General features: G+C 56.8%; 1 protein-coding gene across 5 annotated transcripts in view; it reads left to right on the forward strand.

Annotated features, from left to right (window-relative positions):
- Positions 1-4,322: 4,322 nt before the first annotated feature.
- Positions 4,323-16,608, forward strand: part of NOS1AP (nitric oxide synthase 1 adaptor protein) — a 44,237-nt gene continuing 31,951 nt past the window's right edge. For all 5 annotated transcript variants that reach the window (XM_068416872.1, XM_068416873.1, XM_068416874.1 and 2 more), the window contains exons 1-2: positions 4,323-4,484; positions 13,783-13,854. In XM_068416872.1, the coding sequence (XP_068272973.1) occupies positions 4,380-4,484; positions 13,783-13,854 (177 nt within the window). In that variant the 5' untranslated portion in view covers positions 4,323-4,379. The remainder of the gene's footprint in view (positions 4,485-13,782; positions 13,855-16,608) is intronic.

Raw genomic sequence — 16,608 nt, forward strand, 5'->3', positions numbered from 1 at the left:
CCACCTTTCTGATCTGAATGCTTGCTTAAGAGCCAGTTTGCTTTACAATTCATTGCTTGGAGCTGCAAAACCTACCATCTGCTCACTTCCTCTCATGGCCACGCTCCGTGATGTTTTTCATTTCCACTTGCATCCAGCACAATAAAAAAAATATTTGCATACCTGGCCAAAAGCCAGTTTATTATTGCTCTCTGGGGAAGGGCACAAACAGTGTGCAGTGTATTTTCCCCAAAACTACTGCGCTGCACTGCCGCTGTGGAAGCAACATGTGCAACGGTGGCTGTGGAGTAACCAGCCGTGAATCTCTTGCTTTGAGGGCACTAGCAGCAAGAGGAGGGGGACACTGGCTGGCTGGGGCTGGGGTGGTGCTGGCCACCGCTGTGTTTGCAGGTGGCTGCCCTCTCCTCCCACGACGGGGCAGCAGAAAGGTTGCAGGGAAAGTTGCAGCTTTGCTGTCCTGGCACAAACTGTGTTTGATGTACAAAGTGCTCTGCAAACATTACATTCCCCTGTGTCTCCCCAGGCTAGATAAAGGATTGCAGGTGGTTTATGTTGCAGGCTGTGGATATTAAAGTAACAAATATGCCTTTCTGCTGGGAATACTGCAGTATTTCTGTAGAGTTTTTTTTTTTTTTTTTTTAAGGGCAAGATTAGACAATGAATGCTGGCACTTGCCAGACTGTCTTTATAAAAGACTTGCACAATATTAGCTCTTTGCTAGTCCTGAAACCTACCAAAGCTTTGTGATGCTTTGAAAACCACTATGGATGAACCCAAAACACTCGTGACCCTCTCTTTTGGGTCCCTTGCTTTTGGGTACGTCGCTCCGCACAGACCAAAGCACAAGTGTGCTGCCAGCTGGGGCGGCAGTCGGCGATCCCCGCTGTGCCCCATGGCACCCAGCAGCCGCTGCCGGAGGGTTCAGTGGAGCTGCAGGGCTCTGCCCCGTGTCACCCACCGCTGGCCCTGTCCAGGGGGGGCTTGTGGCAGAGGGTCGCAGCGGGCACCTGGTGACATGGCTGGCTTTCACATAAGCACAGCAAGAACCTCTCAACTTCACGGGGTGGAAAAACAGCCTGCAAATCACGGGTGGGGCGTGGGACCGATTTCCCTGGGGCGCTGGGGCAGGAGCCCCCGAAAGCCCTGGGCTGCATCTCGGCGGAGGTGGGGAAAGCTGGGGAGAAGGCGACCGCCTCTCCAGCCCGGCCTGGGTTTTCCGGGCTGCATTTCAGAGCCTTCCCAGGAGATGGCAGGGCAGCTTTATAAATCCACGGCCCGCGGTTGGCAGCGAGGAGCTGCGGAGCCCCGAGGGCCGGGGCAGCGGCTGGGGGCCCGCACCGCCGCTCCCCGACTCCGCGCACCCCGGGGCTGCTCAGGACCCTCCTGTTCATGGCAGAGGCCTTCAAAGGGTCCTGGAGGTTCCGCCACATCCCCGACAGTCCGTCTCCCCGGGTTCGGGGAGGTCCCCTCCTCTGGGGTGGCACTTGGGACCTTTGTCCCAGGCCGTTGTGCAAACGCGGGCGAGCCACCGCGTCCTGGCACGGGCGGGGATGGACGGGGCTGGGAGAACAAGGAAACCGGTTACACGGCTCCAGCGTGTCATTCCACAGCTTGTAATTATTGATTTTGAAACGAAGGAAACAGGTTCTGGACTTGCAGGACAAACATGAGTATGAGAGTTTAATCCTCTCCCTGTTCTTCGGGGATCTCCTGTACCTTCTGGTTGTGGTGGACTAGGCTCGACCTCCTGGGATCAAAAGCCCAGAAAGGCTTTCCCAGGGAGAGGTGGTGGCTTGGCAGGCATGGTGCACGGGCAGGGAGAGCTGGTCATCGTCTCTCTTTTTTTTTCTGGGATCACAGTTAATGTTTGTAACATAACAGGGAACTGGAATCATGTGCAGTGCTGCAGGTGTCCTAAACTCCCCGCAGAGCCTGGGTGACTGGAGCACTGCCTGATGCTGCAAGTACCACCCAAAGCACACCTGGGGCAATAGGCGGGCAGGGGTTTGGGATGGACAGGTTGAAGGAAGAGCTGCTGCCCCCCCCTTCCCGAGCTGCTGTTCCTGTGCTGCAGCACTACTGAGCCACTGAGGAGTCCCATGAACTGAGAGTCCAGAAGCAACTGGGGAGTGAGGCTCATCCCCAGTGTTTTACGAGCAGTCTCCAAGTTTGCTCCAGGCACTGCAGCAGTCAATGAAAACAGCCCCCGTGACTGTGACAGAGGCCCGAGGAGCAGGCTGTGACAGCCCAGGGCATCCACCACCTACCAGTGTCTGCGAGCAGACCCAGCACTGCCAGGGAAACCCGCCGGGACTGCCAGGGAGGAGGAGGTTTGTTCACCGGGCTCTGAAGGCTTTCCATCAAACACCCATGTCTGCGCCTGGGGGAAACCTCCCCAAAGGCACCCTTCGCTGAAGAGATGCTCTCCCACAGGGGAGTTCACTTCTTCACTGAATCCATAGGGTTTTGCTAGCTGTAGAAAGCCAGCAGTTGGCAAGACTGTATGTCTTTAATCAAATTTAGCACAGGAACCGGGCTCCAGAGAAGCTGTGGCATCTCTGTCCCTGGGGATACCTGCAGCTTGCCTAGACAAAGCCCTGAGCTGCTACTCTCGTCTTGGAAGCTTGTCATGCTCGGAGCAGACATTGGACTAGAGACCTCCAGGGGACTTCTCCAGTGGCTGTAGCATTCCCAGCACCTGGGACTTCAATGCTGTCAGCTAAACCTTTGCTAGAGGTAAACAGAAGCCTTCAGCAAGAACCCAGAGCATCAAACACCACAGAGCAGATCTAGGCTCAAGACTGTCCCACAACTGGCTTCTGCCTGTCCCAGACTTAAGTGAGCTTAAGTGCCTCATGGGTATTCAGTTCTCTGCACCCTTTTTGCCCAGGGATCTCTGCAAGTGCAGTCACCAAGCTGCTGCAGCTTCAGTGCACAGCACTGATCCCCTGCCTCCTTCCAAAACAAGGAGTAAAGGTTTTCAAGAGCCCAGGGCTTGCTGGCATCTTGCCTTGCCCCCACTTCAGTGGGAAATCATCCTTTGATTCACTTGTCCAAGTGCTGACAGCTCTGCATGATCCCACCCTGAGCCTGGCACAGAGAAGCTGGCAGCACAGCAGCCATTCCCATATACCTCTCGTGGGCATGACTGAGCACAGGGATTTCTCAGCTTGTCGTGTAATTGTCTGTGCCCAGCCTGTTATCTGAGCTTCTGGGGATGGTGGAAAGCCCATTCCACTTTGAGGCGAAACAATAACTTTTTATATGTGGCTGAAACACTACAGTTGTAGATGGCCTTCAACTACATTATAAACTCAAAGGAACGTTCACCACATTGATTCAGTGTGAAAAGTCAATAGCCCTGAATCTGTTGTGCCCAGGGAAGGGTCAAGAGCCAGCACTGCTGTTTGCATTGCAGTCATTTAGAAACCTGAGGCAGGTGAGGGAAACCTGCTCTGGCACTTAGGACCATGCAAGAGGAGCAAGGCAAGGGCTGTGGGAATTGTGGGTCTCCTGCAGAGTGAGGGGACACATCTGCCTTGGGAAAGGTTTGTCCCAAGTGGTACCTCTGGCATGTCTGAAGGCCAGTGTGAGCTCTTCAGCCACACTGCGGTGAGATGAGCTTCACAGCTGGCACGTAGCATCTGTGGGTGTTAAAGCACAGGGGGATGGAGCCCTGCCTGAGGGTGTGCCACACACGTGGGGATAAGGGGTGAAACAGCCTGGACTTGCAGTCAGAGCTATGTGAGTGGGTCCCTGCGCATCCGGGAAGTCACTCTGGGGGCTTTCAGTGGGTGGGGGAGCACGGTCACAGCTTTCAGGGCTTTTACAAGGTAGGGCAGAGTAGGGTCTGGTCTGGTCACAAGGTCTGGCCTTCCGTTAAGCGCAAGATGCAGCTTTTTCACCTCCAGCTGACTTGATTTCCCTCATGTCCGGTGCTGATACAGAGATCTGGATGCAGTTTGCAGCAGCCCAGGCTCTCCCCCCGGAGAGCGATGTGTTTCGGGGACTTGCCGTGGGTGCCCCGGGGAGGCGGCACGGCACACCCCCGGGCCGAGCTGGGCCCCCACCACCGTAACCACTCGCTGCTTTTTATTTTCTCCTTTTTCTTATCCAAACTTCGGCGGGGCCGGGGTGCAGACCCGGCGCCGCGCACTAGGTGTCAGCGCTGCCTTCCCCACCGCCCCTCTCCGGTCCGCATGCTTCACCGTTTCCCTGCCCCTCCCCGCTGGAGGAGACCCCCCCTCCGCTCCGCTCCGCTCCCCGCCCGCGCTCCGCGGCGGCGCGTCCCCGCCCCGGGGCCGGCCGGCGGCGAGGGGCGGAGGGTGCGCGGCGGGGCCGGGGCGCTGCAGGGGCAGCCCGGCCGCCGCGGGGCCGCCATGCCCGCCAAGTCCAAGTACAACCTGGTGGACGATCGGCACGACCTCCGCATCCCCCTGCACAACGAGGACGCCTTCCAGCACGGCATCTGCTTCGAGGCCAAGGTGGGCGGCGGGCGCGGAGGGGGTCCGCGGGGGTTCCTGCCCAGCGCCTGCACCCCGACCCCCCGGGGTTCCCTATTTTCCAGCTCGCTTTTCGCATAGCCTTGGGTTTTCTGCGCTTTCCCCGAGAGCCCTCCGCATAGGCATTGCCTGCTGTCCCCCGAACTCGGCTGCAAGGAGTTGGGTGAGGCTTCCCACCCAGCCCGTCAGGATGCGAAGCTGGCCGGATGGGTCAAGCTGGAGCGGGGTCACCCTGCTGCTTCACCCGAGCATCCCTCCGTGGCCCCGCATCCCGCCATGGCTCTGCGTGGTGTTGCTTGGGGATGTTGGCCCCAGAGAGCCGGGGTCTGTGTGCATCTTCTCGGGAAGAGCGGAGGGCTTGGGCTTTGCTCTGCGTTTCCAGCGCTGTGGGTAACACCGGGGTGCTGGTGGGGTGGGGGGATGGCTGGTGTCTGCAGGGTGCCTTGTACCCTGGCGCTCCTCTAATGGGATAATCTCAGAGCAGCTGGAGGAACTGCATGCCATTTGCAGTGCAGTGCGAGAGGTCAGGGCTGCCCGCCCGAAATAAAAGCTTGCTATTTCTTCTTACGTATATAAACCATTCTTGCCGGTGGATTTGGCAGGAAGCACTCTTTTTTCTTTTTTTTTTCTTTTTTTTTTCTTTTTTTTTTTGTTCCTGTTGGGACCTCTCAGTGTCTTACGCCACTTAGGCTGTGGCTCTCCACAGACTGAGTGCTTGGGATCTCGCAGCAGGCTGGGAAAAAGCTGAGCTACCCGTCCGTGTTGGCCAGCCCCGAGCAGGTAGCGCTGGCCGGCAAAGTAGCTGGCCATGAAATAAGAAAAGGGGAAACATAAAATCCTGTCCCCTTTGCAGTTCCTGGGGGATACAGTTATCACATTGAGGAGATACTCCAGCGAGGCTGACTTGGAAAAAAAACCTGGTGTAAAACAGTGTTGAGTGGCAGGGAGGCAGGCATCTGTCGCACGCTGTTGTCCTCGGAGCACATGTGCTGGCAGGGGAAAAAAATCACAGATTTGGCATCTAACTGTGTGCGGTGCTCTAGAGGCAAGGCTGCGGCTCGTTGGAGGGTGTCAAAGTGTTATTTTCCCCCTTTTCTCAGGGCTGGGAGGGTTCCTCTGCAGAGGCCGTTGCCTGCCCAACGGCAGGTACACCGTGCTGCAGAGAGCAAAACAGCAGAGTTGTTGTTTACGGAGCAAACTTAAACCTGCTTTGCAACTGTTTCCTGGCAAAGACTGTTCAAATTGAGCTTTGTAGCCTTTTGCTCCTGGATTATTGGAGCCAATTGCTGTTTTACTGCCAGCACCTGCTCACTCCTCACCTGCAGGGAGGCTGCAAAGAGTCTCCCATGTGCCTCTTCCATGCCGGGTTTGGGTGGCCCAGCTTGCGGGGTGAGGAGTGGGATAGGGCTTCAGCTGGCCCTCGGTCTGCTCACGGCTCATCCCTTCTCCGTGCTGCTGATCTGGCTGTGTTAGCAGGGTGGTGCGTATTAGTCTTTGTTAGCTCCTCTTTCTCTCATTTGGTATCCCGTGGCACGCGTTAATGCCAAGCACAACCCGTACGGAACCCAGCTTCCGAATTTGTGGGTGTCTCCAGCAGCCCCTGATGCCACATGCAGAATGCAGATGGCTTAGGCAATTACTCCGTCCTTTTATTAGATTGCTGGAGATTAATTAAATGCTTACACTCCTTTAGTTCCTTTTATTCCCAAGAATCCTGAGCGCTTAAACCCATGCGGCTCTTGTTTCGTCCGGGCACCCAGCGTGAGTCAGAAAAATGAGGAACTCTGATTTAGAGCAGAACTTTGGGGGAAGATTAAAGAAGGAAAACCTCATGTGGGGCGCCAGGACTCGCGTGCCTGTCTCCTAAAAGCCTCCTGGGATGGCTGATAGCGCGGGCGGCGGGGATCCCGGTGTTACAGCCCTCGGAGCTGGATCAGTGCCCTTCGCTCCCGCAGCCTGGGATTCCTGGCGAGCTGGCGTGGGGCTCACCGCAGGGGGTAACGCAGGCCTGAGTCAGTATGCACTGATTTATTGTTTCAATTTTTAATTTTATTTTTACACTTAGACCTACGCTGTCTGCTGCTGTCTTTGAATGGCACGCGTAGGGCGTGTAACATGTGTTTTGGTTCATCAGTAGCTGCTGGCATCTGTGCTGCTGCCCCTCTTGCCTCTCTCCCAAGGGAGTGCGGGCGTCCTGGAGTGGGTGGCCACAGCCAGTCAGTGTTTGGGCCCTTTTCAAGCCCAGAGCGATGGACTCGCGCTGAAGCAAGCGGTGCTGTCACATGAGGTGCCATCAGGAGACTTGTGTTGTTCATCCCCACTGGAGCTACTTGCAGCCGTATGCTCTGGCACGAGGGTGCCAAATCTGAGTGAAGTGTCCTCTAGGGATTATGTTAATCCATTTTCTGGCGATAAATCCAATAGTTGGAAAATCCCACTCCATCTTCGTAGGAATAGTAATACATTTCACACTTTCGGATCTGTTTTCATTGACCATCTCTCTTGGCACCAAACCCCTCTGTGTCCTGGAGGCGCCTCGGCCACGCTGCTGGGAATCGGAGGAGCTGGCGCCGAGGGGAGGCACGGCATTCGTTTTCTTCTGCATCTTGTGGTCTGACTTGTTGACTAAAATCAAAAGCCTGGCCTCTTGAGTTAGCCGAAGCGTTCGGATGGGCGAGCTGGGAGCTGCAGCATGGCGCAGGGGAGCAGGCAGAAATTCTCACTTGTGCAATGGTTTCCTGCTAAATAAATGGGTATGTAGAGAGTAATGACTCCTCCTGTCATCCTCCTCCTCTGCGGCCAGCACGGCTCCTCCGGTCGGAGCGAGGAGGAGGGGGATGCAGACTCACTCCTTATCTTCCCAAAGCCTTGGTGCTGCAGGGCAAAACCCAAGGGCCAGCTTGTGCAACACCAGCAATTCTGCGCGTTCAGAAACCATGACTCAGGCTACTCCAACGCCTCCAGAGAGATCAGCACGTAGGAGGGATTGAATGGGGACCCATCATCCGCTTGAGTGCAGGGGTGCTGGGCACTGCTGGGTTTGCATGGGGAAGCTGTTACTGGTCCCTGTCCTTAGACCCGCTCTCAGGAGCTCACTGGGCTGGGCCCTCCTCAAAAGCAGTGAGAGACCCCTCCTGCCCTGGAGAGCTTGTGGTCCAGCGCAAGGTCCCACCTACCAAATACCCATTATTTGCAAAGAGCTCTCAATTCTTCAGTCTCAAGACTCGTTAATCCATTCACAGTGCCATAATGTACATGGTTCCCAACGAAGGGGGGAGGTGGGTGCAAGGACCCTCTCTGCTGATCCCTCCTCCGCAGGTGAGGGGAGAAGGGGCTGCCCAAGCAAACCTTGGCCCTCGGGCAGACCCACTGCCTGTGGTGCCAGGACAAGACGTGTGCTGACACGCAGCTTTCCTGATATCAGACCTGTTTGCAGGTAAATGTGGGGCTGGAGGTTTGGGAGGATTGCTGTTCTGGGCAGCAGGTTTGGGGTTGGGGTGGTGGTTTTTTTTTTTCCCCTTAAGGGATCTTGGCAACCAGGCATTTTCTATTATGTTTGTCAGTCCTTTTCTCTGCTTTTGTGCGTGGGAAACCGAAGTTGAACCGAGCATCTGCTGCTGTCTATGTTTGGAGATGGGACGTGAAGGAGACTTTAGTCTGATCCAGTATGTCCCTTCCTGTGGGTCCTTCCAGCTCACCTGCCCACCACCCTCCCGAGGCTGCGAGCACTGGCAGAGCCTGCTGGTTGCCGCAAACGTAAATCCTTTATCAGGAAAAAGAGTGTACCCTCAGGTGAACACTAAGCAGCGAATCCACGTGTGTTTCTGCTCTTGTGTGTATTTTTTTGTACGTAGGGGCCGTACATAAAAGCATTTGAAGTGAGTGGAGTCGCAGGCAGCTCTGATCCGGGTCCTCAGTTCCCCTCCTCTGCCTCAGGCTCCCTTCCCAGGGAGGTTCCCTTTCCCGGAGGGCTGGGAAGCCAGAGACAGGTTGCGTGAAGCTGGGCACCTCTTTAGCTGGCTGGGAGAGACTTGGCAGGTTTATTAGGGGGCTGCTGTCCTGGCAGCTCTGGAGCATGGTGTGCTCTGTCGGGGCTGCTCAGCGCGGAGCAAAGCTGCGGTGTGATTTAGCCCAGGATTGCTTGCTCGAGGCTATAAATAACCTTCCCAAGTGCCACAAAAGTTCTCCTCTGAAACAGTGGCATATTTCTGCCATACTTGTTAAGTCAGTTCACAGGCTGCTTAGTGAAGCTCTTGGCAAAAAAAATTCTGCTGGGATTTGGCAAAGCTGAGTGTGCTCAGACTGCGGGTCCCAGCCGGGCGGTGTGTGGGCTCGGCGGATGCCACAAGGTCCCCAGGAAGAAGTGACGGGCGTGGGATGCTCCCAGCCCTGCTTTCTGCCCGCTGAGGTGCTCTGGGCTTGCACATCCCGTACACAAACGCCTGTTGAGGCTGTAGCTGGGTGTGAGTGCGGGAAGCTCAGCCCCTGCGTGGGGGAGCAGCTGGGTGGGGTACAGAAACGGGGGCGAGCGGGCAGCCCTGCTTCATTGGCACGGAAAACCTTCAGCTCTGCAGCTGCACCCCTCGCGCCATGTCCTGGCGTCCCCGCTGCAGGGCAGCACCCCGCTGCACAGGTGTCCCCCCTTACCAAGCGAACCCCCTTTTGGCCAGTGAGAGGGGAGGGTGGGTGTGGTGCACATGGCTCTGGCGGGCGCAGGGGTCTTGTCTGGGGACCCCCCAGAGCTCTGTGTTTCTGGCACTCGAGCCCCTGCGCAGCCCATAGGCGGTGCAAGCGCTTCTAGGGTCAGCAGGCAGGTGAGCACTGATATCCTTAGGGCATCACTTGAGCGGGGCTGCCTGGCACGAGGTGTCCCTGTGTTAGTGCGTGCCTCTGGACGGGTCTGACGTGCTGCGTTAAACCACCCGGCTCCCAGCGCTGGGTGTGTCCTGGTGTCCTCAGGGTGCAGAGCGCCTTGAGGGGAGGCCTGGGCAGGGCTGGAGCCCCCTGCGCCCGCCCGCCGGGCTCAGGCTGGAAGGCCAGGGCTTTTTTCCATTGCAGTCAGCTGGCTTACCGACTTCTCCGTCCCTCTTGGCCTCTGAGCCCGCACCACCACAGTCTGAGTAAACTTCCCCCTCTCCTGCCAGCGAGGCTGGGTGTTCCTGGGGTGCAGGGCAGAGCCGGGGCCGTGCCAGCCCTGTCCCACAGCTCCCTGGGCAGAGGCTGTGCGTGGGCAACTGGGGAGCAGGAGCACTGGGACAGCACCAGTCCCGGGAACTGGATTTCTCCTTGCTTTCCCTGATGGCAGCAGCCCAGGGAGAAGCCCTTATCAGCCAGACTGCAGACAGGCTGGGTGTTTCCCCGGACACTGGGGAAGTAAAGAGGTTTCAGACCTCAGGGCGCCTGGCTGGGGACTGGTGCCCGAGCACTTTGGCCCTCGCTTCGTGGCACAGCCGTGTGTCACGGGGCCAATGTCCTGGTGCAGCTTCGCAGCGCCCTGGGCTCTTCAGACATCATGGGACCCTCACGCCCCGTAGCTGATGCCTCCCACATGGCTGCTGGTACCTCTGTGACAGAAAGTTCTGCCTGCTGTGACAGAAATTTTCTCGTTCTCAAGAAAATTTGTTTCTCACAGAGCAGAAAATGAGCAATATTAAACAACCTGAAGGAAAAATGAGAAACTAAGTGACCTGTGCAAACGTTGCTTTGGCAGAATGCTCGCCTTTGTTTTCTTGGCTTTTTTTCCTCTGGCCAGGGCAGGACTGGTATTTCCCTGAACTGGACAGGTCTTCTGCAAACCACGGCTGGAGGGTGCATGGCATGGACTGTGCCTGGAGGCCCCTTCCAGCCGTGCCTGGGACAGAGAGGGGAGCCTGTTTGCGGGGGGGCGGGGGGGCAGCAAGCAAGGTCCCTTCGGGCGCTGAGAAGCCCTTTGGGTGACAGCCACCCAGCCTGTGCCGTGGCAGGGAGAGGGGCTGCCCTTCCTAGGGGCCCTGGCAGGACCGATGGAAGGCCGGGTCTCGCACGCGGGGATGAGGAGCAGCGGGGCGTGCGGGGGACCGAAAGTGCCCTGAAAGAGAGGTGGGTCGCTGGGTGACGCAGCCCCGAGCGGCTCTGGCCGTTTGCGATGCGAGGGCTGCCTTCGTGGGGCTGCTGGAGCGCCGCGTCACAGCAGGGACCCCCTCGGCTGACAATTCTTCGGCACTCCGAGCGGGAGGACTTTCTTCTCCTGACTGCCTGGGACTGCCCTCCCCACCGAGCCAGCCATGCCCCCCGCCTTCAGAGCGTGGGGATCAGTGACCCCCTAATCCCACCTGGCTCTTGGGTGCAGGTGGGGGGCTCCACCTCCGCCCCCCATCCCCTGGCAGGGTGGTGGGGCCGTGGATCTGGAGGCGATTATTTGGAAAAGCCGTGTCCTGCCTAGCTACATATGGTTTCCTCCTCGGTTCCCGGGGGCTTGGGGAGGGTGGGTTCTTTCATGGGTTTATTTTCTTTGTCAGCTCTCTTTCACACAGCTTTATTTTCCTTCCTTTTGTCTCGGGTGCTTTCCTTGCTGCTCCCCGGGCTCAGCCCCGGCCCCACTGCCTCCCTTTCCCGTGGGGTTGACTTGCTGGCATGGATGCTGGTCTGAGCCCTGGGAGCCAGGACATGGACCCCTGCAGGGCCCAGGGCCACCATGGTGCTGGCACCTCGCTTGGGGCACACGGATTTTAAAGGAAGGCAAAAACCCACCCCCCGCCCCGGGGTCTGGGAGCCCCCATGCTCAGGGGTACCTGGGGCTCCTGCCCTGGGAGGGGGGAGCTGGGTCTCAGCGTTGGGGTGGGATGAGGGGCGAGTCCTGCACCCCGGAGGCTCCTGCTGCTTTGCTGATCCTCGCCTCTGCCTCACCTGCTTTTTCCCACACCTCTTCCCGAAACGAAAGTCGGTGCTGTGAGTAGGAGGGCTGGAGGAGAGCAGAGCAGGAGCGGCACTTGGTGCACTTGTTACCTGCAAATCACTAGTAAATACAGGTGGTTTCTCAGGCCATCCCCACTCCTTGTCTGGGAAATAGTAGTTTAGCTGGAAGGCTGACCTCTGAGTCCATGTTTTTGGGAGGATACTCATCACATTGTGAAGGGTTACTCCTCTGCAGTGCAGTTCCCACGTGTGATTTCTGCCCTGAAGGCAAAAATAATCTGGAGAGAGTTTGTCCATCTGTTGAGTTTTGTGGAACGTGTAAAGAAATACCTGCCTTCAGAGCTGGGGGAGAGGTGGGTGTTTTTGGAGCTGTGAGCACAGTCACTGTGTGAAGTGAGCCCACGCTGGGGCTGGAGGTGCTGCGGGATGCCGCAGGGTGCCCTGGAGCCCAGGTTTGGAAGCAGAGGTGACTCCTGCATGGTTTGTGACCCGAGCCCCTTGGTGCGGGTGCCCGCAAGCATGGGCTGGAGGGGAACAGCTGAACAAAGGGGCGTAGTAGGACGGCATCAAAACACTTCCTACTGCTGGTGCTGTTTTCCAGGAGGGCCATCCAAGCAGATCCAAGGATGTGTCCAGTTTCTGCTCCGTCACTTGTTTATGGGGTGGCCCAGCCCCGACAGTCTCGCACACGCAATTACGGGCATGACTGAGCATTGCTGCTGGCCAAGGTTGTGGTCGTCAGCTAGAAGGTTGGCATTGCTCGAATGCCTGTGGCTGTGGGAGCCAGCAGTGGACGGGGCCGCCTCCTGCCCAGGTGATAGCTGCCACTGCTTGCCCTGGCCTTGCACGTGGCCGTACTCTGCACTCGCCTGTGTAAGGAGATTGCAGGGGAAGGAAAGCAATTACCCCTTCAGCGGCAGGGGTAATTAAAAACCAGACTGTGTGCCCAGGGCTCTGGCTGCCTCGGCCATCCTCCTCCTCTCCTGCTTTTCACTGATGGTTTCCAGACTTTATATAAGAAAAGGGAAGCGACTGATGTCAAAGATGCCCCTCTTAATATGACCTGAACCTCTGAAGGGGTGGGAAGGCTCTGTTTAGGGGATGTGACTGTTGAGGGGTGCTTCGTGGGCTTTAATTCCCAGTTACATAAAGCTGCCCTGAGCCACGGCAGCCTGCTCAGCACGTGACGAATACGCCAGCTGTTTCGTGTTTATTTTTATATCCTCTCTCTTCACATCTACTCTCAGCACTGGCTGCCCGGTGCCGGTCGCTGGACACCTGCCTCCGTCTGCACCCGGGCCAGGAGCAGTGCGGGGGGACTCGTTGAGGTTGGGTGCGGGCACGGAGGGTTAGCAAGGAGGGTGCTCCGGGACGGGGCACACACAAAACCCAGGGGCGGCCGTGCTGTGCCCTTGATAGACATGGCAGCAGCGTCCCTGTGGAGAGGAGCCAGGAGTCCCACAGCGATGCTGGGTGAGAAATAACCCCTCTCTGCAGCCTCTGACTGTACGGTGACCCCCAGCACACAGTCAGTCGTTTAAGCACCCTTCTCAGCGCTGGTGCTTGAAACCAGTGACCTGGGTTTTCACGGTGTCAGCAAAGGTTACGGCCCTATTCACAGGAACATGCAGCCCTGCCAGGTTGAGTGCCCGTGCTGCGCTGCCGAGGGTTACGTCAGCGCTCGTGTCGAGATGAAGCGTGGGAGCACAGGGAGCTGGTAAATAGACTCAAAATGCTTTTCTTCTATCTACACGTTTTTAGCGCTCTGCATTGACTCTTCATCGCTTGTCTGTTTTCTGATCCTTCTCCTGAATCTGCCCTCTTCCATTTTATTTTTAAAAAGGTTTTTGTTCGTCGTCTCTGCGTGCTGGGTCGCAGCGGTGCTGCCTTTGGTCCCCTCTGAATGGCAAAGCGGCTCTTTTATTCTGGAGGCTTGGCCTGGAGGCTCAGCATCGCTTCAAAAACAGCCAAGGGTTTGGCAGGGCTGTAATTAAGTAGTGAAGGGCCTGTCACAGGACAGGTTGCCCCAGCTATTTTAGGGATATTCCAATATCCAGGCCTATAACAGATGACTCAGTGCAGCCGGGGGGATATTGGCTTATACCTGTGTACTTTGATCACGGCGTAGATGAATGAATCCTGCTGGCCTGATTACTGAAGTTATTTTATTGTTAGAATAAGGGCTGCTGAATCCTTGAAACATTGTGGTGAGGGAACAGCTTTGTGGTGGGAGTAGTGCAACGCTTCAAGTGCAGCGGGCAAAACGCCTCCAGTTCCCCAGAAGTGCCCCTCGGTTCCCTCCGGGGATGCCATCGAGGCCATGGTGGGACCGTGAGGTGTCCAGTGCCCTGGAAACTCGACTAATCCACTCTCTCTTTCCCTCCAGTACATCGGGAGCCTGGATGTGCCACGGCCAAACAGCCGGGTGGAGATCGTGACAGCCATGCGGCGGATCAGGGTGAGTGTGGCGAGGATGCTCCTTCCCCTCGTGCGGCGGGGCGGCGGGGGCACCACTCCTCCATCTCTGCTTACAGCCTTGTCTCACAGAAGTCCTGTCCTCCAGGTTATTCATAACTCTGTATTTTTCACCATCACTCTCTCCATGGACATCTCCATGTAACCTTGGCTCGGTGCCTGCAAGCTTGTGACTTTGTGCCACGCGGTTGCATTTGGAGCATCCCCAGCGCTGGCTGTCCCCCATGGTACCCGGGCATCCCGCGTGCCGTGCCTGGGGTTAGCTGCAGCGTGCTCCTGAGCAGCCGGGCAGTAGCAGGGCCGTCTCCGTGCTCACAGGGCTGCGTCCTGTACAGGAGCATGTGCTGTGGAGGCGGGGATGGGGTGAGAGGTGGGTGCGGGACGTGGGGCTGCCAGTGCTGGACGGAAGCCGTAGCACATCCACGATTCAGAGGATTTCCTCATGTGTCAGTCCCAGTTCAAAGGCAACAGCAAACTACTTGTGGAAGAAGTACATTTGTTTTTTACTGTTTGCGTAAGCACTTCAGCTGCATGAAAATTTGGATGCTGCCTGGATATACCTGCAGGTTAGTGCCCGGTAAATGGCAACGTGCAAATTAAAGTGCTGACTAACGAGCTCTGGGGCTGACTGGCAGCGAGCTTGTTTAACAGCGAGTGGGTCAGGGGACGTCAGCTGGTAATGAAGTCATCTGGCTTCCCAAAATACTCACAGGCAGGATACGGGGTGTTCTCGCCGTATAATGCTTGGCCGATCGCCAGGAGAGGAGCTTTTCCTCTGTGCCCCGGCCTCTCGCCTGCACAACTGGAAGGTGTTCAAGGGCGGGCTGGGAGGTGAGCAATCCACACACCCGGCAAGCTCGCTGCCCCCGGGTTTAAAACAGCAGGAGCTTGACTGTTCTCCAATGCACAAGAGAGCCCTTTGGGTGGTGGTTGGACCTGGGTCTCATGTACGTGGCAGTGTGGGTAGTTTCATCTGTCCCATGGGTCATGGGAAGGAGTCTGCCCTGTCTTCCAGGGATGGCTCTCTCCTGGAAATGTCACTGTTAAATGGAAGGAGCTGAGGGTGCTCGCAGGGATGTTGAGTAATGGATGAGGTGTCTTTCTGGTGGCCTTGTGGGATCCCGCGAGCACTGGACCTGCTCGAGTGGCCGAGCAGCCCTACCAGGGCTCGGCTGTCGCCCTGCTCCTCTCTCAGCCCCTCCTGCGGACTCTTGCTATAATCTCGTTTTCTCCTTTCTCATCGCCAGAGGAGCAGAGGAGTATCATATCCCAAGGACACAGATTGCAAGGCTCCTCTCATCCAAACTTTCAGCGTATAAATAGTTTGTGGGCTTTTCTCAGCAGCTTTCCTACCCCCTGCCCTGTCCCCTTGGTGTGATGAATGTTGTGGCCAATGCACAAGCTGGGAAGTCCTTTATGGCATCAGGTTTGCTCACCTTGGTTCCAGACGAGGTTTGAGACAGAACGACTGCGATGCTGTCAAGAGCTCTCGTAAACAGTTGTTTGCTCTGCTGCCTTCAAGATAAGACTTTTGAAAGAATGCAGCTCCAGCCCCAAAATCACATAACTCCACTTCAGTATGGGAGGATTGGCACTACTTTGAGGGCTTAAATAAATCCCAGGGAAAAAAAAGAAAACACAAAACATCCTTGTTGACCAGTATAAACAAACTTAAGCATAGTCTAGAAAATTCATAGCTAAAGCCCTGAACGGCAGGGAAAGGACACAAATCAGGGTAAAACAGTGATTTCTCATGGTGAATGATGTGCTTGGAATGTGTGCTCAGGCTTCCTTGATCTAGTGTAAGGCAGGAGAGATGCAAGTCATTGAAAGGCCATGAGTCCGCAGATCAGATCTGCCAGAGAGACTTTTAATGTCTGTTTATTTGTCGCGGGGTGCTGTTTGTGCAGAGGATGCCAGGCTGGTTTGTCTGACGGGCGTTTATGTGTGCAGCCGTTCCCTGTTTTCCCGTGGTTTGCGCTGGCCGTGCACCCAGCAGCGAGGCCTTATCGCGGCATTGCGAGGGCGTTCGCTGGCCGGGCCGCGCGCCCGGGGCTGGTTTGAGTTTGGCTGGAGGTCAAGGAATGCGTGTCCTTCTTAAAGCAGAAGGGTAGTTGTGTTCGTAGAGGAATAAAAGTAATCCCAAAGTATTGGCGTGGAGAAACCACAGGAGGAAAAAGCTTATTTAGGCACAGAAAGCGAGCAATGGGAGATGTGCGAGCGCAAGCTGCAGCGGTTTGCGCGTGGTGTGTGAAGCAGCTGCTGACCCCAAGGTTTGCACAGTTTTTAACGCAGTCCCTGGTTTAGGGGGAGGTGGTGTGTCCCGGCATGTCCTGAGTTACTCACTGACGGTGAAGGAGGGGGACCCTCGCCATCCCCCTGCCACTGCGGCTCCCCTCTCTCAGTGCTGCCTTGGCACTAGCTGCTCACTGCTCCATTTAATAATGTTTAAAAAAATGATCCTGTAAAGGAGTGAGGAAGCACCCTGCCCGACAGCAGGAGTCCTGAGGGGAAAGAGCACCCTGGAAACCCTCCATGCCTGCCTGCGGTGGGCTGCGAGCAGGGAGGGATGGAGCCACAAGCCGCAGCAGCTCCTGCTGCGCCGCCTGCCCTCTCCTCCCCGGCATTTGGGACCGCAGGGCGAGCACCGCGGGCCTGGCTGATCCCGGCTTCCTGTTTAGATGGAGACCTGACCCTTTGGGGGCAAAGCGGAGGACACAGCATAGCCGGCATTGCT

The sequence above is a fragment of the Nyctibius grandis genome, chromosome 21 (genome assembly GCF_013368605.1).
Source record: "Nyctibius grandis isolate bNycGra1 chromosome 21, bNycGra1.pri, whole genome shotgun sequence".
In the NCBI taxonomy this organism is placed as follows: domain Eukaryota; kingdom Metazoa; phylum Chordata; class Aves; order Nyctibiiformes; family Nyctibiidae; genus Nyctibius; species Nyctibius grandis.